Source organism: Gigantopelta aegis, chromosome 11 (assembly GCF_016097555.1).
Source record: "Gigantopelta aegis isolate Gae_Host chromosome 11, Gae_host_genome, whole genome shotgun sequence".
NCBI lineage: Eukaryota > Metazoa > Mollusca > Gastropoda > Neomphalida > Peltospiridae > Gigantopelta > Gigantopelta aegis.
In genome coordinates, this window is record NC_054709.1 from 5,185,079 (window position 1) to 5,208,556 (window position 23,478).

The 23,478-nt window shown below is 33.6% G+C and overlaps 1 protein-coding gene across 1 annotated transcript in view; it reads right to left on the reverse strand.

Moving 5' to 3' along the window:
• The window catches only part of LOC121385182 (homeobox protein DLX-1-like), a 32,423-nt gene that overhangs the window by 4,713 nt on the left and 4,232 nt on the right, over positions 1 to 23,478 (reverse strand). Inside the window, exon 2 of the mRNA XM_041515744.1 lies at positions 20,418 to 20,599. Within this exon, the coding sequence (XP_041371678.1) occupies positions 20,418 to 20,599 (182 nt within the window). The remainder of the gene's footprint in view (positions 1 to 20,417; positions 20,600 to 23,478) is intronic.

Here is a 23,478-nt window from a genome sequence, read left to right on the forward strand (position 1 = left end):
AAATAGACATTACACTCCTAACTCACGGCTGAATTAACAATTTATACAAGAGAATCACGCAAGTCGTCGTAAAGCGAGTAATTAATAGTCTTCTTTTTATTTTATCTTTATACTTGCTTTTCGTTCGTGTATCTAATTAAGGTTCAAGCACGATGCCCTGGACACACATCAGCTATCTAAAGTTAAAGTTTGTTTTGTTCAACAACACTACTAGAGCACATTGATTTATAAATCGTGGGCTATTGGATGTCAAACATTTCATAATTTGACATATAGTCTTAGAGAGGAAACCCGCTACATGTTTCCATTAGTAGCAAGGGATCTTTTATACGCACAAACCCGCAGATAGGATAGCACATACCAAGGCGTTTGATATACCAGTCGCGGTGCACTGGCTGGAACGAGAAATAGCCCAATGGGCCCACCGACGGGGATCGATCCGTATCAAATATAAAGAAATTATGTACAATTACTTTTTGAAGTTACTTAGTTGTAAGTTTTATTATATTACCTGTATATTAATGTGTACATGTGTGAAAGTGATTAACCATGTGTTAAATTATTTAGTTATGTAGTTAGTTGAATGTTTGATTGTACTATTATTTTAAGCAGTACACCAAAATGTTTGTAAACCACCTCAAATATAACACCGATGGTGTTCTGAGTGAATAAAGTTCGGTTCTGTTCTGTTCATACTTCGTCCAAGTCGTTACAACTCGCAGTGCTCCACGACTGGTTTATCAAAAACCTTGGTATTTTGTGTCCTGTCTATGGGGACGTGCATATAAACGATCTTTTTGCTGATAATGGAAACACGTAGCGGGTTTCGTCTGAACACTACGAGTCACAATTAAGGAATATTTGACATTCAATCGGCGATGATTTACAAATTCTGTTCATACTTCGTCCAAGTCGTTAAAACTCGCAGTGCTCCACGACTGCTATATCAAAGGTCGTGTTATATACGCTGTCCTGTGTGTGCGAAAGTGCATAATATAAACGATATCGTGTTGATAATGGAAACACGTAGCGGGTTTCCTCTGGTGACTACGAGTCACAATTACGACATGTTTGACATCCATTAGCCGACGATTAATAAATCAATGTGATCTAGTGGTGTTGTTAAACAAAACAAACCTTGTTTTTTTAACTTATAGTGGAATAAAGAAATAATCCAGAAGATCCAGGTGATCCCTCCCTCTAAAACAATAAAATGCCCTTTTTTGAAGAATTTATTTATAATTTTTTATTATTATTGAAATGCCCTTTTCAGGGAGTTGCTCCATGTCCTCTTTCTCCCTTTGTCACCTCCCTAAAATGTTTTCTGGGTCCGCCCATGGATGCTAGAGTAATTGGTAAAGATAACTCATAGTAACTCATATGGCAGTTTACTAACAACTGAGGTGGAATCCAGTACCGGGGTCCGAACCCACGATCTACTAGCCTTTAAGCGGAGGACGTAGCCACTATGCCTCCAAAGTTAGTCGTAAAGCGGGTAACTGGTAGAAGAATGCGCTGACCTATGAGGGGATGAGTTAACATCTACTGATGGGCTATCTCTACATCTTCAACATACTCTAAGCGCATTGCCAGAACTTGTTGACGGCTTCTGTGCAATTTGAACCTGATCTCCAAGAACTCTGAATAGACCGGTGTAACAAGACACGACGTTTGATCGACACTATCTGGTCGCCAGTCTAGCGAGTAGCGGGTACTTCCTCGGGTACCTGTCACGTGACAGGGAGAACAATCGATGTTTGTTTCCTACGAAACAACGTGTACCTGGTGAAATGTGTGTGTGTTATGTTTCGAGATCTGTCGGTCTAAAAACCATAGGGCCTGGAGATCTGTCGGTCTAAAAACCATGTGGCCTGGAGATCTGTCGGTCTAAAAACCATGTGGCCTGGAGATCTGTTTGGAAAGTTGAGGGTTGTTTTGTTTGATGACACCAATAGAGCTCATTGATTAAATAATCACTGGCTATCTTTATGTAAAATATTTCACGTTCAGTTAAAAAATGTGTTGCTATTTGATTAATTGTTTGATTGCTTGGTCTGTTTGGAAAGTTAAACCATGGTGCTGCGCCTCTAGAGCAAATTAAAGGGACATTCCTGAGTTTGCTGCAATTTTTAAGATGTTATCGCCAAACAGAGACTTTTTAACGCTTGTAATTACATATCAAATATATTTTTCTGCGTAATATATTAATGGCTGTATATTAAACGTGTTTCTGATCGTTCTAATATTTGTACTAGGTTAAATTTCATTTTATTTCCTAGAATATCCAGTTTGGGCTTCTTACAAATATTAAGATGACCTGAAACACATTAAATATACCGATATTGATATTCTAAACAAGAAAATATATTTAATATGTAAGTTTAATCGTAGAAATATTTTATTAGTCAGAAACATCTTACAATGTAGCAAGCTCAGGAATGTCCCTTTAATTAGTTAATAATAGGCTATTGGATGTATAATATGTTGATACTTTTAACACATACTAGTAGTCTTCAAATACAGGTGTGTTTAGGGGTTGTTGGGGTTTTTTTTTGGGGGGTGGGGTGGGGGGGGTGTTTGTTTGTTTTTGTTTTTTTATTGTTGTTTGGTTGTTCGATCTGTTTGGAGAGTTACAGTTTGTTTTGTTTAATGGCGCCACTAAAGCACATTGATTAATTAATCATCGGCCATTTTCATTTTAAATATTTTCAAACTTTTGACACATAGTTTTCAATTAAAGTTTTGTTGTGTTGTTGTTGTTGTTGTTGTTGTTGTTTGATTAATTAATCATCGGCCATTATCATTTTAAATATTTTCAAACTTTTGACACATAGTTTTCAATTAAAGTTTTGTTGTTGTTGTTGTTGTTGTTGTTTGATTAATTAATCATCGGCTATTTTGATTTTAAATATTTTCAAACTTTTGACACATAGTTTTCAATTAAAGTTTTGTTGTTGTTGTTGTTGTTATTGTTGTTGTTGTTGTTGTTGTTGTTGTTGTTGTTGTTGTTGTTATTGTTGTTGTTGTTGTTGTTGTTGTTATTGTTTGATTGTTTAATCTCTTTGGAAAGCTAAAAGTTTGTTTGTTCAATGGCACCCCTAGAAAACATTGATTAATTCTTCAAATAAAGTTTTGTTTTGTTTTTGTTGTTGTTCGATTGTTTGATCTGTTTGATTGTTTGATCTGTTTGGAAAGTTAAAGTTTGTTTTGTTTACTGACACCACTAGAGCACATTGATTAATAAATAATCCTCTATTGGGTGTATAACATTTCATACCTTCAACACAGCCTTCAAATATTGTTTTTTGTTTGATCTGTTTGGAACGTTAAAGGTTGTTTTGTTTAATGACACCACTAGAGCACATTGATTAATAAATAATCCTCTATTGGGTGTATAACATTTCATACCTTCAACACAGTCTTCAAATATTGTTTTTTGTTTGATCTGTTTGGAACGTTAAAGGTTGTTTTGTTTACTGACACCACTAGAGCACATTGATTAATAAATAATCCTCTATTGGGTGTATAACATTTCATACCTTCAACACAGTCTTCAAATACTGTTTTTTGTTTGATCTGTTTGGAACGTCAAAGGTCGTTTTGTTTACTGACACCACTAAGCAATGTGCTCTACTGTTGTCGTTAGACAAAACAAACTTTAACTTTAACAAGGGAGATACAATTTGACTGAGTGGGCGGGACGTAGCCCAGTGGTGAAGCGCTCGCTTGATGCGCGGTCGGTCTGGGATCGATCCCCGTCAGTGGGCCCATTGGGCCATTTCTCGTTCCAGCCAGTGCACGACGATTGGTATATCAAAGGCCGTGGTATGTGCTATCCTGTCTGTGGGATTGTGTATATAACAGATTAATTCCTACCCATGAAAAACTGTAGCGGGTTTCCTCTCTAAGACTATTTGTCAAAATGACCAAATGTTTGACATCAAATAGTCGATGATTAATAAATCAATGTGATTTGAACAAAACACACAAACATTTGACCGAAGTTCAGTCAGCCGTTTTTCGATAGATGATTGCGAACTACTAATATAATGACTGGTTCGCGAAATGGTAATTTGGTTTGATGTGTAGCGTAAAAACGGGCCTTTTTTTAATAAACTCTCGCAACTTTGCGATCTCGCAGTGCAATGCCAAAAGACTTACAAAGAGGATGCTTTGTTGTCTAGCAGAGCCTAAGAGACCTTTGTGAATTTGGCCCCAGTTTAGCAAACCTTCAAGATAAATAGGTGGCTAAACTCACCCTGGATAATCGCCTAGGGCTAGCCACACACTCTCTCTCGCAGGTAACTGGTTTTATTGTTCATGTTCTGTGGTGTTTAAATTGAAAATATACAGTAAAACATATCACTATGACGTGAAGAAATACACAATGACAGTACAAATGGTCTCCATACACGTTTTAAAAAACGCACGTGTTATTGCCCCAGAGGGTTTATGGCGACAAGGCACGTGGCTTTGTTTACAAATGGCTACAAACGCTGTTGTACCTGAATGACGTTGTCTCCATAAGAATCGATATATTTTTTCCGCATCTGAATTCTTCACAATAAAGAGTATTTAAATGACCACGGTTGAACTGATTTCAAACAGGTGAAACTGTTTCCAACATCGAATTAAATATTGCATTCTGTATATCATGCGAATCGGCGTTCTATTTCCGTTCAGTCAAATGCTGCAATGGCTGTATTACACAAACAAAACAACAACAAAAAAACAAAAACAAAAGCCCAGAAGAATCAAATACTTTTATAGACTATTAATAAAGTCTATTTGATGTTTCTCTGCCTTTTTGAAATAAAACACTGCCTGCATCTTAATACATATAAATATAATATAATATAGTGGGATTTTTTCGTCGGCTGTGCATGTTTTGTGTTCATTTCTGTGTTTGTTGTTGCTTTTACTGTTTTGGGTTTTGATGGGGTGTTGTAATCGATCTTTCATCTTGAAGTAATACTTTGGTTACATTTGTAAACGAGTTGTAAGATATATAATATCTAGGACACGAACGTAGTATTCTATTTCTTACATATCGTAAAACAAACGTTTTAAAACTAAAACCTATTACAGCCCGTGCGTTTGTAGTTAACTTACGCGTCATAGACCAATCAATTCTGATTGTGCTTTTGTTTCACTGGATTGTATGGCAGTCGTGTAGTTTGTTTTTAAACTGTTATCGCACATATGTGTGTTATCAGTATGTGTTATCAAAAATAATGTATGGAGTTCTCAACAAGGGGTGTGTAGGAAACTATAATATAGTATGTCGTTCTACAATAAAGTACTGGCTGGAACAAACTGATATTCCACATTTAAATTTATAGCTAGGATTGTATACGTTTTTCTTCTCTGTTTTTTTAAACAAAAAGGTGTGAAAACTTGACAACGTTGATCTGACAATAATGCAGTTGTAGCACGTTTACATGTATGCATTACAGGAAAAATACAAGGTCATCTCTAGTGCAAATAATAAAAGAAAAGAAAAAATACCGTAATATATTACACGAAAAGGTTGTTTTGATGTCGTGTGATTAAATGCACTGACAAGTAAGTGATACGGAGCATGCGCCAGGTAAGAGAAAACTGCAAAATAGACTGGGATTACTCGCGGGTAATAGCTGTCAGTTTAAATCTTACGTTTTCCCACAGCATTCCGCGCAACAGCTACACCGCGTCCTGTGAAGTGTTAAAACTTAATCCACTTTACCCAGCCACCCTTAAGAGCCGTCTTGAGTATTTCAAATCACGGGGATATATTTACAAATTACACTTCTCGTGCGCATTAAAAATTACAACGCAAAAGGTTACACCCAAATCTGGGTTGACCCGACAGCAGAAAAACAGTCTACTTAGCGACAATTAGGACTGGTTTTTCCACAAAAGATGCGCTCACTTTACTAGATGTCGCGCTCTGCTACTTTCTCAATCCCCTGCTAACAATGGTGCTCCGCCGAGTTCTCGGTTAACAAAAAAAATCATTTTACGCGACGCAGGGGGCCTGTCGACGACATAACACTGACAGCAAACTTCGCGTATTAAATATCCATCCCTGGTTAAACAGACGTTTGTCCCCAGGCCAGGGTTAATCTATAATATTGCTGGCCGTATCATGAGTGGTAGTTTTACATAAACTAAAATGGCTGTGGATTTTTCTCATAAACAAATTATTGCTTATTTTATGTAATATATTCTGGTGTAAATCGCCTAACTACCAAAGACACGATGTGCTGTAATTTTCACCAAAAGATTAAGAAAGTACAAGATATGTTGAATTATAATAAGTAATACGAACTGAGCCCATTGGGCTATTCCCGCTCCAGTCAGTGCACCACGACTGGCATATCAAAGGCCGTAGTATGTGTTATCCTGTCTGTGGGATGATGCATATAAAATACCTCTTGCAGCTAATCGAAAAGAGTAGCCCATGAAGTGGCGACAGCGGGTTTCCTCTCTCAATATCTGTGTGGTCCTTAATCATATGTCCGACATATAACAGTAAATAAAATGTGTTGAGTGCGTCGTTAAATAAAATATTTCCTTCCTACAAACTATTCTTTCTTTATTTCAACCATAGGTGTTCGGGTAAATGAATAGGAAATAATGTTGTTGTTGTTTTTTCAATGTAAAGTTATTTGGCAACATCAATAGATTTTAATAATTATTTTAATCGACAGATTGTGAGTCGGTAGTGGTAGCTGCGGGGATTTGAATGTATAATCGTTTACAAGTAAATGGTCCTCTTGCGACATTGTTAGGTATGTCTTGCTTGAAACAGAAAATTATTTACCTCCATTCGTGTAAAATATAGGCAATAAAATAGATGCAATTACACATTCGTCACCCAAAATGTTCCAGTCGTTGGAGTCGAGTAAATATTTATGTCACCTCTCCACAATATTGTTTTTTATTCAAACATCACGAACAATTTTCTTTTAATACAAACCATTATATATATATATATATATATATATATATATATATATATATATATATATATATATATATATATATATATATATATATATATATATATATATATATATATATAATATCTGTACATAACCTCTCTACTTAAACAGGCAGATATAATACAATAAACAAAATAAAAATGATACAACTGCTGATACAATAAGAATGTAATAGAAGACGAGTGCCGATCCATCCTTGTTTGTCCGTTTTACAGTATCACGTAAAGCTCAAGTTTTAGAATAAATCATCAACATCTAAATTAGTTCATCTAGCACAAAGCATTTGATTACTCCAAATACCAGCTATATGTGTATGTGTATTAATATACACTGAACCGCAAAAGAAACGCAAATATTAATTCAGTTATATTTAGTTTGTTTAAAATTATTCAGTTATTGTAGACTGCAACTGTGTTTTGCTATTTAATATGTCTCTTGTTTTTTATTTTGACTGTATTTTATGTGTACTGGTGGTAAAGCAATGCATGGCGGTGTTGATGTCAAACTAATCTTACTGCCAAAACGAATTTATTAGTTAAAATTTAAAACAACTTAAAACGTGTTATGCCTCTCTGCCGACAACATAATTACATACATATTGTCAGGCGACAGAAAAGAATTTAAAATAATACTAAACACCAACCAAACATTTATTAATAATAATAATACCAACAACAACAACACTTTTAATAACAAATTATATGTTTAGATCGGCAGTAGTGTGACATAACATACAAAATACCTAACGTAGTTATCCAAAACGTTTTATTTAAAATATATTAAGCCTTACAACATTTAAAAATAGATCGTCTTTGACCACCATTGAATTAATATATTTTATTTGAAATGAACTGAAATTAATGTGTGTTTATGGCCTTAATGTACAACCTTAGTTCAGATGGGTAATGATTTTGTTTCGTTCAATAATACATTTTGTATAATTATGATGAATAAATTAATGTTTCTTTATTTGTTCTCAGCAGTTTAATATGCACATTCTGACTTGTTTTTGACATTATTAACTTTGTTTCTATCTTTTCTTTTCTTTTATCCTTCGCGTATCGTTTTCAGGTTTTAATATTTTTTCATCGTTTCACTTTTAGATTTATTTATCGCCGCCAGCTATTGACATCGGTGTTCTAAACGATTGAATCTCCTTTTAGCGATAATCCCATCTTTGGGCAAACATATCGCCAGGGGCGGAACCACGTCTACCTACCCCCGATGGTAGTTAACACGTTCTGTGCAGGAATTGCAATTTAGATGATATGCTCTGCTGTTGTTTTCTTTAAACACAAATCACGTTTTGTGTGTGATCGTCTGTCTTCTCGACCCCACTGCTAGTGGCAAGTGTCAGGGCAAAGAAGGGAGCCTTGATTTCACAAAGTAATTAACATGTCGCCGATCGTGTTGACATGTTTTTCTTGAGACTTTTAACATGTAGGCATTGTTACGCCGCCTGTACATCTGACCACCGGTTGAGAGACAATGCGAGTATCAGTCAACAAGTTGAAAACATGAATAGGGTATCTCGTTGATCAAGCACATGTCAGATTTTTTTTTCACAAAGCACGTGACAAACACTTTGCGAATTTTGTTTTGAAAACAGGACCGTTTTGAATCCTGTATAGGCGCCTCACAGGGTGAGGTGGTGAGGGTATTGAGGTGGTGAGGTGGTGGGGTGACCGTTGTCTTTTGGTAGTTTTTATATCTTAACAAATTAAATAGTAGCCGCGTGCGCTACAACAGCTTGCTCTGAATGTGCACGTAAAGCCCTATGACCTGACCTAAATAGTAGCCAGAAACTATACTAGTCCATTGTAAAAATTAACGTATTAAAAATCGCTGGTTCATGTTTTATTAAACAGTCATGTCCTAAGGTATGTGAAAATTAAAACTTATATTTATAAATGTACTAGATCAGTAAACAAATACGTCTGAAATAGATCTTTAAAACGGTATTCGTCTTATCAATTATTTATTTAAGAACCCAAACCAATATGTTTTTTTACATCTAGCATGAGTAAATCCAATACATTTATATTTATAATGTGTGTATAATTATTATATCTGATGATATCTGTGTAATTAAATTATATTATTAAATTGGTATGATGTGTATGCATTAATTATTTCCTCAAGGATTGTATAAAAGATAAGAGTATATAAATATGACAAAATATTTCACATATAGATTTATTATAAATAAAATATTCAAACGTGTATTAAAAATGACAACGATATTGTCATTTGTAAATATTGACTTCTTTGAAAAGGTTATATATTGCCTGAGAATGAATGACTGAAACAAGTTTTTGAATAATGTTGCTTTAAATGTTAACTCCATAGTAATATAGTTTACCTATCCTGAGGTTTTTAGCTCAAGCAAGATTTCCGTTCACACACACACACACACACACACACACACACACACACACACACACACACACACACACACACACACACCCACAAAATAAACACACACCCTGTTTGATTTTGTTTTGTTTTTTCATCTTTTTAAGCACCATCTTACCTTACTTAGCATGTTTTAAATATAAAGCATCATATCGATAAATACTTTTGGAATGACGTTTGGTCGAATTATTTCAATTTTGGTTTGGCCATTGGAAGAAATAGTAAATCCGTACGTACGAAAATATTTTAGACAAAAATCTGTATTGACATACTACAAAATATCCGGATGATCAGAAATGCACTGGTTATAAAAATATTCATATTCTACGTAAGACAATGTAAGAACATTGTAATTTTAAAGGGACATTCCTGAGTTTGCTGCATTGTAAGATGTTTCCGACTAATAAAATAGTTCTACGATTAAACTTACATATTAAATATATTTTCTGGTTTAGAATATCAGTGTCTGTTTATTCAATATGTTTCTGGTCGTCTTAATATTTCTAAGAAGCTCAAACTGGATTTTGTCTTCATATAATTTCGTACGTACGAAAAAACAATATTTGAGGAAATAAAATGAAATTTAACCTAGTACAAATATTAGAACGATCAGAAATACGTTTGATATACAGCCACTAATATTATATTTAGAAAAATATATTTGATATGTAATTACAGTCGTCAAAAAGTCTTTGTTAGTCGATAACATCTTAAAAATTGCAGCAAACTCAGGAATAACCCTTTAATAATATAAAATGTTTTATTTGCCGAAATTCTTGTAAAATGGCTACAGACTCAGGATGGCCTTTTTAACTGATGGCGCATTATTGTTAGCATTACCACATTTCCATAGTGCCCATATTGCTAACACTTCTCTTTCTAAAGGTGTATATTAAAAATGTTGATTTCCAGTGCCCATATTGCTAACACTTCTCTTTCTAAAGGTGTATATTAAAAATGCTGATTTTGCAAGAATTATTTTAATAGACAAAGTATTTTTTTAAAAGCGAACGCTGTCAGTAGTCTTCTCACCTCCACCTCCCCCCCCCCCCCCCCCCCCCCCATCCCATCACAGAGCACGTTTTGTATGTTGAAGATGTTCATAATTACTCACGGCCCTTAAGTGCTATTTGCGACCCCACTGTTTTACAAGACGAGCGCTATTTTTCACTCTATACCGTAGTGCCGTGTACAGATGCTCGAGTGCTGCGGAAACAACATTAAGAGATCCTTGACAAATCGTTTGCAAGGACCACCGACTACTTTAACGGATTCCAAGTTTTATTGGAAGAAAAAGAAAGAAATGTTAGTATAACCACACATAAGCACATTTTGATACACGTCTGTTCAAGAGACTATTAATGAGTTTGTCGCAATCATGATACAGGTAGATAGTAATTTAATACACTCACTTGTAATACATCTGGGTAATAAAACATATTAAACAAATTCAAATGCATTCATGTATTGTATTTATCAAAGAAAGTTGTTTACAGGCATTAACATTCCATTTCAATTACTTCAGTATTACAATGGCGACGTACATGTATATAATCCTATTCCAATATAGGATTATATTGTAAAATAATCCTATTCCAATTATTTAAAATTTTGTTTGGCGCAGGGTAGAAAAATTATAAACCATTATATCGTAAAATGCATTTGGAGCTCCCATATAACATTTCCATTATTTTAAAATTTTGTTTGGCGCAGAGTGAAACAAATTTAATTGATATACTCGTATACGAAATTGTTGGACGGAGAACGCTGTCGTGGACTATGGACATTAGGATGATCAAATATGCGTTGAATATATATTGGTATTCTCTGCAAGGAAGTTAAAGTATATTGTAACAATAATTACTCTTTCTGTGTTTAGTATAAGCGACTTTGTATTTATACTGTTGTTCGAAAACGTTGTCTGTTTTTCCTTTAAATTAAGATGTTTTAAAACGCATACGCGTTTATGCGTTTAAAAGCAACGTAAGCAAAGACAGACAATATTTTTGTTAGTGTTATTCATGTTATTGTTCTCACAGCCAATTCTACTTTCAATTAATTAGTCTTAATATTTTTAGCGAATTTTAAAAACGTTGTCTGCATTTCGTAGATTCAGTTGTTACAGAGTTTGTTTTAGGTGGGATTTTTTCCAAAATGTATAAGTTGTTGCTAAAATAAATCTAAATGAAGATTATTAAAGTTGTATATCCCATGATCAGAATAACTATGTGTACGTGTTCGTACTTTCTTAGTTCATATTGTAATACTAACAGTCCATTATAATTCATAATGTTGTCTATTGATACAAAAATATTATTGTATTGTATTGTGTTGCATTGTGTTGCATTGAATTGCATTGAATTGTATTCTGTTCTATTCTATTCTATTCTAATTCTTATTCTTATTCTTATTCTTATTCTTATTCTTATTCTTATTCTTACTCTTACTCTTACTCTTACTCTTACTCTTACTCTTACTCTTACTCTTACTCTTACTCTACTCTACTCTACTCTACTCTACTCTACTCTACTCTACTCTACTCTACTCTACTCTATTCTATTTTAATTCTATTTATATTCTATTCTATTCTATTTTATTAGTATACTTTATTGCCACCTTCTCTCTCCTAAAACTTTACATTTAAATATTATTTCCAGGAGAAATTTTTATAGACATTTCTTTCTCTTTTTCTTTTTTTAAATATACATTAATCTCTTTCTATTTAGCTCGAGGAGATATGTTTTTTTAAATTGAAAACAGAGGGGTAAATATAGTTATATTCATATTCGCCGTTTTGTCTTTTTCAGTTATATTCATAATTGCTTGTGTCGGTGAAAAATGGCATTACAAAACGATGTATTACAGCCACGTGTAGCAAAAAAAAAGACACTAGCTTTACAAAGGTCGGGCATTTGTCTCATGGCAGATTATATATTCTCTAAAGAATGAGCTATTATCAAAAGGAGAAAAGAGCATGGTTGTGAATATTTAATTAATAGATGCAGATAGTAATATCGACACTCACTCTGTGCAACACAAGTAAGAGGTTGCCTTACCAGGCGTGTATTCAACTCAGTTGACAATTACACTTGTTGTCGACACTTCCATAAAATATTTAACATGCAAAAAATCTAAATAACAAACACAACTGCTTGTTTAAATAGGCATCATATGACACAGTAAAGTGCCGTGTAAATTATTTCTCAGTCTCGGCTACTATATTAGATTTCTTTAGGCTTTTTCGGTTGAGACATCCTTCTCTTTGTTGTTGGTGCTGATGGTGATGGTTTTTGTTTTTGTTTAGTTGTTTTCTCTTATTTATAAATGTATTTATTTATTTTACTTTATGTTACTTTATTTATATGATTGTCTGTGTATTTATTTATTTAAATATTTATTTCTCTGTATATTTATTTATTTGTTGGTGGTGGTTTGGGGGATTTTATGTTTTTCCATTTTTAATTTATTTATTTATTTATTATTATTTGAGAGGGGTGTCTGTGTTGTTTCTTTACCTATTTGTTTTCGAGTCGAGTCTTTGTAGAATTTCAGTTAATAAATTAGTGGTCTCGATGGTTCATTGAATGCTCATTAGAACAATCTAATTTCCAACTGTATCACAACAAAATGTCACTCGAGTTGTTTTGTTAAAGAAATTAACACAATCATGAATCGATAGTCGTGCTGTATGCGCGTGGCTGACAACCTCAAACGCGATTAAACACCGTCTCTGTTAGCTTTGATTGAACTAAAGCAATTTGCATAATTAAATGAAACCAATACGCAAAGGACTGCGAATTAATCAGCTCTCCGCTGACAGGCACAATAAACAACTGAATGCTTTTCGCAACCAAGTGGCGAACGGGTTATGTTGAGCCAAACCAATTGCCGTTGCCGATAATGTTAACATTTTCTATTAAAATCAAAGCGCGTAGGAAGATGTAAGGCCGGGTAGGTAATAGTTGGTCTGATTTGTAGTTTTAAAGTGTATATAATAATAAGCAGGGGTTTACCCAGGCATTCTCGAGTACCGAACAGAAGCAAGTGGTACTGTAAATTCACAATTTGATGTGTATATATATTTTGTCATTATGTCTGCTGTATTAAATTAATTTTAATAATGATGTACTGATGGAGTCAACATAGGTCTTATCAATAACTTTGGGCTTCCTACGGGCCTGAAAACACACGTGGATGTACACGAGATGCAATCTTGGTCCCTTATTATTATTTGTTTTAATTGTCTGTTTGTATAAGGTGAGGACAGACAGACAGACAGACATTTTTATTTACGTCTCACCTCATGTACAACATAATTACATTTAAAATAAACATATACAAGTACATAAGCCATTCCATGGGAAATTATGAGAGACGATATATACAATAAACAAATATTCATATTTATACTAAATTCAAAAACCAAATATATTAATACTAATATATGTGCATATGGGTACGTCATGTTAATATTAAAATAAGCTTTTGACAATAAATGAAATACACACATGAATAATAAAAAAAAGTCTCTACTTCTCTGTAGAGCTAAAAAGGCAGGTTTTGGCTGTTATAAAAGCAAGTTTTGGTTCATACAGTAAACAACACATCTTATTAAAATCAGATATAGACATAAAATCTATAAAGGCAACTTGTGCGTGTTGATACAGAATAAAACGGAGGTCTTCGTAAAGGGGACAGTATGTAAAAACATGCAATTCATCCTCCACACACTGGTTAGGACAAACAGGACATAGACGTTCGTGAGCAGGTAAATTTTCATATCAGCCCGTCTCTAGTCGTATTGGTGCTACACCACAATGAAACTTGGCTAGAGAGATTCTGTAGTGGCCGGGCATTAACAGTTCAACGTATCTTTCAATGCCAAACCAGTTCTTAAATACGCGACAAGTCCTCAGTTTTCCAGTATTGTGATATATAAATTCCTTCCATGAATCCATATGTCCACACAAATGTTTTAAGGCGTCATTAATTATATATTGAGGTAGCGGAATATCAACGTCACAAAACTGTCCTGTTAATCAACTCCGCAAAAGTACATTACATTAACGTAACGTCCTCCCCCGCCTCTTAGCTTATTTCCCTTCATGTCTCGCTCCAGCCAGTGCACCACGACTGGTACATCAAAGGCCGTGGTATGTGCTATCCTGTCTATGGGATGGTGCATGTAAAAGATCCCTTGCTGCTACTCGAAAAGAGTGGCCCATGAAGTGGCGACAGCGGGTTTCCTCCCTCAGTATCTGTGTGGTCTTTAACCATATACCCGACGCCATATGACCGTAAATAAAATATGTTGAGTGCGTCGTTAAATAAAACATTTCTTTTTAAACAGAATGACACGATACATTTAATTCAACTGCAAGAAAATGAGGTGTCACATGGTATTTATAGATTTTAAGAATATTGTTTCTGTTTCTTTGTTTTAATATTATCAACCCTGATTTTTTGCATAAATTGTATTTCGTTCTTCGATACTATCCTATACTGGTTTCAACCTCCATACTATATAATAATTTTATACTAAATAAAAATGGATTTATTTATTCGGAATAGACAATAGTATTTGAACAAATAATCAATGTCACATATTACTACCAATCATTGCCGCGGCTTTATTTACTCCGTGAATATTTGGGGCTATTGTACTTTGAACTGTTTTACTCTGACCCGGAATTCTCTGATTTGGTACAAAGCAACCTCGTCCCCAGTTAGTGTGCTTTCAATTACTGCAACGTCAAACACTTATGAACTTGTGTAACCTTTTTTCTTCTTTTCTTTTTTTATGTTCGTGTTATTTATTGTGTTATTAAACCGGAAACCGGTAAACATGTATAATAAACTATTATTGGGTACAAAATGGCTTTTTGGGCGTAATTAATTTGTAAAGCGTAAAGCGTATGAAGACATGTTGTTGGTTTTTTGTGTGTGTGGTGGGGGGGGGGGGGGTTGTGTGTATGTGTGTGTGTGTGTCTGTCTGTCTGTCTGTCTGTGTGTGTGTATGTGTGTGTGTCTGTGTCTGTCTGTGTATGTGTGTGTGTATGTGTGTCTGTGTGTGTGTATGTGTGTGTGTGTGTATATGTGTGTCTGTGTGTGTGTGTCTGGGTGTATGTCTGTGTGTGTGTGTATGTGTGCGTGTGTGTCTGTCTGTCTGTGTGTGTGTATGTGTGTGTCTGTGTCTGTCTGTGTATGTGTGTGTGTATGTGTGTCTGTTTGTGTGTGTATGTGTGTGTGTGTGTATATGTGTGTCTGTGTGTGTGTGTCTGGGTGTATGTCTGGGTGTGTGTGTATGTGTGTGTGTGTGTCTGTCTGTCTGTGTGTGTGTGTATGTGTGTCTGTCAGTGTGTGTGTATGTATGTGTGTGTGTATATGTGTCTGTGTGTCTGTGTGTGTGTGTGTGTGTGTATGTGTACGTTTGTTGTTGTTGTTTTTTGGTGGGGGGTTTAGGGGATAGTTATATCAGTGTTGTCCCTTACAGAACACGTACTGCATAACGAAACAAATCTGTTATTCGAAGATACTTTTAAATTAAGATTCTACTATAAATACTATCATGTTTGATGGAATGTATTGTACACGTAATTAACTGTTTTGTTGATATCACTATTGACAAGGCGAATATTGTTGGTTATTTAATTTTAATTTAGGGCAACTCTTCCCACACGAAACAGATAATATTATTTTATCTTTATTTTATTTTTAAAAAAACAACAACAACAAAAATCTGTCAAACTTTGATGTTTAGTCGACATTTATTTCTTCATTTCTATATTAGAATAATTATTTGGCTATCTGAAATATTAAAGCAAACAGCTAAAATTTAAATATAATTTAATTATGACCAAATATATAAATTGCCGATGTTCATTATTTATTTGTGATATGCATGTTTATTTATAAAATAATAATAATAATAATAATAATAAAAGGATTCATAAATAAATGAATAAAACTAAATATATATATAACGGTAATAAATGAATGGATGAATGAATGGATGAATGAATGAATGAATGGATGAATGGATGAATGAATGGAATGAATGAATGAATGAATGAATGAATGAATGAATGAAAGAATGAATGAATGAATGAATGTTTAACGACACCTCAGCATGAAAAATACATCGGCTATTGGGTGTCAAACAAACAAAAAATAAATAAATAAATAAATATATTTAAATCTAGATTTAAATGTAACCATAACCGAATTATAGCGCATTTGATGAGGTGGTAAATTAAATAATAAACTAAATGAATGAGCGTATAAACGAATGAATAAATGAATGAATGAATGAATGAAATTAGTTTTCTAAAACTTAAACTAAATTTAGCCATTTCAAGTATAATAGAATTTTGAGGAGAAAAAAAGTTCGTTTTCTATTGTTGACTAATGAAATTTGATTCCTCCATCTGTCATCGCCTTTTGACTATCTTTTACGAAATCCAAGGACTGGTGAAACGTGTGAAACGCACGATCCACGACCGATGGGAGATAAAATAGAACTGTTCACCGCTCTACCTAGACTTCGAGATAACCGAGCTGTCTGACTACCTGGTTAACACCTGATACGGTGAGAAATCGACAGAATTATGCCAAGTGACATTCTTTGGTTCTCGAGTGGCGAGTCACAGGTTTAGTCTAAAGCTACCTGTGTCTGGAATGCAGATTGTACATACATAATTACTGCGTTGTTTAATCGCGTCATCTGTTTAAGAACCTAAAAGCAGTTTACTATGTGATACCGGTTAAGTAGTCTATGTATGCGCGCATTTTCTAAGGTAGAACATGTAAATGTTGATACGTATTCAAATTGGTCTACATGTATGCCTCCATATTCACTTTAGGGAACCGTCACAATTTATCGCCCAATTATTTACAATTTTTTTTTTAAAGCACTCACTAATTTATTGATTAAAGCTCACTAACGAAGCAATTAAAGCCATAACAATTTGTTCAACTCCCTATGTTCTACAGGCTTTTGTTGCCAGGATAGCGTGCTTGAACCTTAATTGGATATAGGCAAGTAAAATGATGCAAAAATAAATAACCAGTTTTGAAGAAATGGGTTTTTTTTATTATTGTCTACTGCCAAAGTAAAGGTTGCTTTGAAGCATTTTTGTTAACTTTTTGCTTTAATCCGAAAGTTTGATGAAGTAGATATTTGTTTTTCAATTTATGAAGAATAAACTTAAATATATATATGTATAATATTTATTTATTTCATTTATGAGGCTGTTGATAATTATCAGCTGTTAATGCGCGCACTCGTTGTAAGCAGGGTGTACGATTTTAAGAGGAGGTATACACAAAATAGTTCTGTTTGTAAATTTATAATTTTGAACGGTTGTTAAGCATACGTTAAAATTAAACTTTCAAAGTTCAGTTATTTTTTGTTTCTAAACTTGGGTTAAAGCATTTATTTCGTTGTTTATTTATAGGATGTTATACACATTTAAACAAAATTAGACAATATTTTAAAATAAACTTAAAACTCTCCACCTTACTAAAATTAAAATTCATTTCATGCATTGTAGATCAAATCTGATCTTGTAAGTGAAAACAAGTTTATGGCAAAATATAAAACAAAAATCAAATCAGAATTATTTTTGTTACCTTTTTTTGGATCTGATACAAGTATTGCTAAACAACACCCGTTAAAAAAACCCTGCACGGATAATATTAGTTTTTTTCCGGCCAGAACTTGTTTCAAGTGTATAATGAACCATGACACCTTGGTAAGAACTTGAGCGGATTCTGACGTAATGATTCTTGGGAATGCCATGATCGCAGTTTATCGTTCGATTCCTCAACTACCGTCTACCACAGTTACACATCGACCCAGCACAAATAACACAAAATAATGTTTAATTCGCTTTTATTCCAGTTATTATTTTGAACACTACAATTTGGACAAAAATCAATCGTATTTAAGCCCTGTTATTTGTTGATGAAGGATTTCGTAAATATTTCTCATTTGTAGGGCTAAGTGGCGCGTCTTGTCATATAAATTAAGCGGGTAATGCTAAAATACCTAATCAAGGCTTATTATGAAATTTTAAGCTTCGGCGTTAGAGAAAATTGGGTCTAATCAGGGTAAATTTTGCTGTTGACAAAACTAATACTTTACTCCAATCAAATATGGTAAATGTCTCTCAAACAGACGAAAATGATTCCTTTGGTGAAATTGGTCAATTTTGTCCATGTATATAAACGCTTTGGATGCGGGTCTTGTCGGGAGATGAGGTGACACCTGGGGAAAGTGAGAGACGGAGGTCTCTCCCGGGGACGTTCTCACCTGGCGTGGGATCTCGCGCTGTTCGCTCCGTCACATTGTTCACTGCCGACATGTTTTTAACGGCCTACCCAAGCTGTTACATACGTGGCGCCGAGAAGGAGTTACCGCCGAGGTTGCGGGATACCATATCAACGTACCTATGGCCAATTAAGGTTCAAGCACGGAGTTACCGACAACTGGCTCGGTTTTTATATAATGTTCGGAAGACGATCACGTGGGATATTAAGAGTTGTGAAATCTGTGTGTGTTGTTGTTGTTTTCTGATTTCGTGTGTGGATATATATATTTATTTTGTGATCATTGGTGCTTTCTGACTTGGAAATTTAATATTTATTCTGAAGCATTCACGATTTTGGAAATTTAATATTCATTCTGAGAGAATATCGATTCGGAAATGAAAATTTTACAACTCGGAAATTTTATATTTATTCTGAAAGTTTATTGAGCATGGTGAACTGCAACCCCTATTATACGGATATATATATATATATATATATCGACATTCACTACAATCTATATCATACGGATATGAATCGGCATTAACTACAACTCGTATTATTTGGATATATATTGACATCAAAAAGCTACTACTTCAACAAGGATCAACAGGCTTTGTTGTATTATGGATTACCGATTATGAAGAAGACATTTTAAAATAAAACGTTTATTAGATTGATTTTCATACAATAAGAAATCTGTTTAGTTATTTTTATATTTACTTAGCTCTTTAGGTTAAAACCAGTATAAACATATGTTTCGTGGTGATATCCATCCAACGTGGTCGCATGTCGTCCTAGACAGACAACAACCCATGCTGTGTTACGCCTACGCTACCTATATATTCTGACTGCGGTGCATGTACAACCTTACCCGTCTATTGTATTATACTTTCTTCTTTTTTTGCATTTGTCATGTTTGATCTACTAGAGCTATACAAAATGACTCCTCTGCATCGCCGTATTGTGATCTGGGTTTAAATAAAGTTCTGTTTTGTTTAGTACTGTCTGCCTGAACTATATTTACTGTTTCGGTTGCTTGCGCAAGGCGGAAATTTGGGATAGGCTATGAATGGCATTGCAATAAAGGTTAATGTACAAAATGTATTTATGTATTGATTTTTTTTTTTCTGTGCTTGTTATATTTATTTCTTTGTATATTTATTTTCATATATTTCGTATAAAGTATGCGTGTTGTTGTATACACTATATTTGTATACTGACATTTTTGTTTTCTTCTAAACTTAAATTTTGTTTGTTTGCGTATTTCCACTTTTTATCTTTTTAGAAGAAGGTTTTTTTGTTTATTTGTTGGGTTTTTTTTGCTTTTGTTTGTTTTGTTGTTTTGGGGGTTTTTTTGCAGGAGGTTTTGTTTGTTTATTTGCTTGGTTGCTTGGTTGTTTGGTTGTTGTTGGGTTGTTCTGTTTTTTTTTTTTTTTTTTTTTTTTTTTTGGGGGGGGTTTTTGGGGGGGGGGTTTGGAGGGTTGGGGTTTAGGGTGGGTTGTTGTTGTTGTTGTTGTTTTTTTTTTTTTTTTTTTTTTTTTTTTTTTTTTTTTTAAATTCTTGTTTGTTTCTCTGTTTCAACCGGCTCTTGGTTATGTCAAATATTCAAAGCTTGCACTTAACGTAACAATCTGCAAGCACCATCTCGAGTCACGATTTTAATTCGTATAAAAACACAACAAAGTCAAATCACCCCAAATTTACCTGAGTTTGCGTAAGACCCAGAGATGCCGCCAATTCGGCTCTTTCCGGGAGCGCGAGATACTGCGTCCGCTGAAATCGCCGGTTGAGCTGCTGTAGCTGCAGACTGGAGTAGATGGTTCGGGGTTTCCTCATCTTCTTTCCCTTGCCGTTAATTCGCAACTGCTCCTCGACCTGACTCTTGTCTGGAAGAAAACGAAATTGTTTTTAACGTCATCTCAAAACATTTTGAACTATGGCTATTTCTAAAAGAAAGGAGCAGATATTAAACTACACCTGTTTGTAAAAGAAAGCAATTTTAAAACTTCATCTCGGTACATTGGAGCAGTACAAAAACCAAAATAAATAAAAATAAAACACCATGAGAAACAGATTTAATCTAGTTGCAATTGAGCGTAATCCACATCACTATTTAGACGAATGGTGTACCACTAGGTTACCCACCACCCATTCACCCCACCCCTGCTGTCTGAAATATATTCAAACTTCTTTCAACTACTAGAACTAGTTTACTGGAGTCTACATGTATGAAATGTGTTAAATCAATCAGGTGTTGGAATTGAATTTTTGTGCGTGTTATTGTTTCGCCAAAAAATATATGGATGTCGAGCTCGAATAAGTAATTTCTTAAGAGTTTTATTACATCGACATTTATCAAATATAATTTAATACAAATACCATCTAGACATTGTATACATAATATTATTGACAAATGTAGAATTGATTTTCAAACAGGACAGTTTATTTTAGAGTTTAGGATTATATATATATATATATATATATATATATATATATATATATATATATATATATATATATATATATTAACATATATAAATAGAAGTGATAGATATGAATTGTTCTGATCTTTTAAATTAACTATACCGTTAGAAAAACATTTGAATTGGAAAGTATACAATCTTACAAGATTTGCATTGGCTAGGCCGATGTTAATACACATATAAAGAGATACAGATATGGCTTGCTAAACAAAATTCCCTATTGCCTTGATGTAGACAGATTATTATTTAGGTCTCACCTTTTGTACAGATTAAAATACAAACAAGAGTTCAACAGTAATAACACAACAATACACAAGTCACTCCTGTGGAGTTACGAGAGACTTCAAAACTATTACAAGACTGTCAGAAATGTTGTATTTAGAGGTAAAACTAAAAACGATAAAATATGTGTATGTCTGTATGTATATATATTTAAAAAAAGTCTTTGGCGACGTGATAAAATAAGATGGCAACTTTTGGCTGTAATTTTAGCAATAAGTAATGACATTCTTTTCTTTATGTAGACGATTATTAAAGTTTTCTGTAGTAGCTACTGATGTATGTGAAGAGAAATTCCTCTTTTAGATGTCCATTTTATACTGATCTGAGAACTGAAAATGTATTTCCAAAATGACAAGTGTTGTCCCACTAGATTTAAAATGATAATTTTCTTGAATACAAAACGTCATACACAAACTGGAATTTAAGTACATTTATCTCTGAAACACTCAGACCTCATGATTTACTTTGTAGCAATTAATGAAGTTATTATAATGCATTAAATCAGGACATTGTTTCTTATATGTTAAATGTTTAATGTACTGTTGTATGTATACATGTCAGTGCCACGCTCCTTGTTACGGGGTTGTCAACCCTAACATGTTAATAAAATGAATTTAATTTGATATAATCTACATGCTTTATCTGTAATGTATCTGTATCATGTAACTGAGGATGGATATTATTTTTTGATAGAATAATCACTGTATACAGTCTTGCGACAACTCTGTATTCCTACATATTACATTAGTGATCTTAACAATTTTTTTGAACTATTAAAAATCAGATTCAGGAAATAGCGAGGAAGCTGTATATTGTTATACATGTAATATATTTTCAACAGAGATAACATTATTTAAATAAATATATCCAAAATACATCTATTTGCATGCACTGTTTCAGAAGTTTTAATAAACCAAAAAAATAAATAATAACAATTCGGATTGTAGTGGTGGTGGGGATGGTGAATAAACTTGAAGAAAAAAGCGTTATCCGAGGGGATGGTGAATAAGCGATTCTTGTGTATTTATTATCAAGTTGATTTTCACTAAGTGTGTATGTGAACGGATGATTTTCACTAAGTGTGTATGTTAACGGATTGTTATGTATGTATCGGTCATAAATACATGCTCGAGGGCCATTTGGTGTTTATCTGTTAAACTACCACGGTCGCTCGTCATGTATTATCACTAGCAGCAGCATTAATTGTTTAAGAAAATTGTGATATGAATAATTTGATTTATTAATATAATTTATTGATAAGCGATTTAATCGACTTATTAAAGACAATGTTAGATGCGCGCTTTGGTTTCTAATATTTTAATAGATACATGGTTGGCAGTGTCATTTAGTGCATATTTGTTTTTATCATCATCATCATCATCATATATATTGTGTAGCTTCTCGAACCCATTATTTTTCTAACTGAACTTTTGATATTCTTACATTAAAATGATATATAGTATATAGTTTCGCTTTCTTGCACCCAGTTGTGTATTTTCTTTTTTACTCCCATTGTTTCACTTTCATAATCTCTCTCTCTCTCTCTCTCTCTCTCTCTCTCTCTCTCTCTCTCTCTCTCTCTCTCTCTCTCTCTCTCTCTCTCTCTCTCTCTCTCTCTCTCTCTCTCTCCCCCCACAGTGAATCTATTTTATATTTAATATATATTATGAATATTAATAAGTAATGAATATTGATTTCAATATTTTATATTTCAAATACGTAGAGTTTCTCGTGCGTGTCTTATTATCTATTCAGTGATTTAACTGAACTAGAAATCACATTATTTTATAATATAATAAATATTTGTTTTCGTTTGTATATATTCAATTTTAAATTCATTCTTTTAATAAAAAATATTATGTTTTACAATTATTTTTGTTGTTATAAAGTTGATAAAATCCCCACAACCATACTAATATTGTTGTTCATGATGAATGCATGTTTACTTTAGAAAATATTTAAGCTGCTAGGCATTCACATGTATAATTGTATTGTAACAA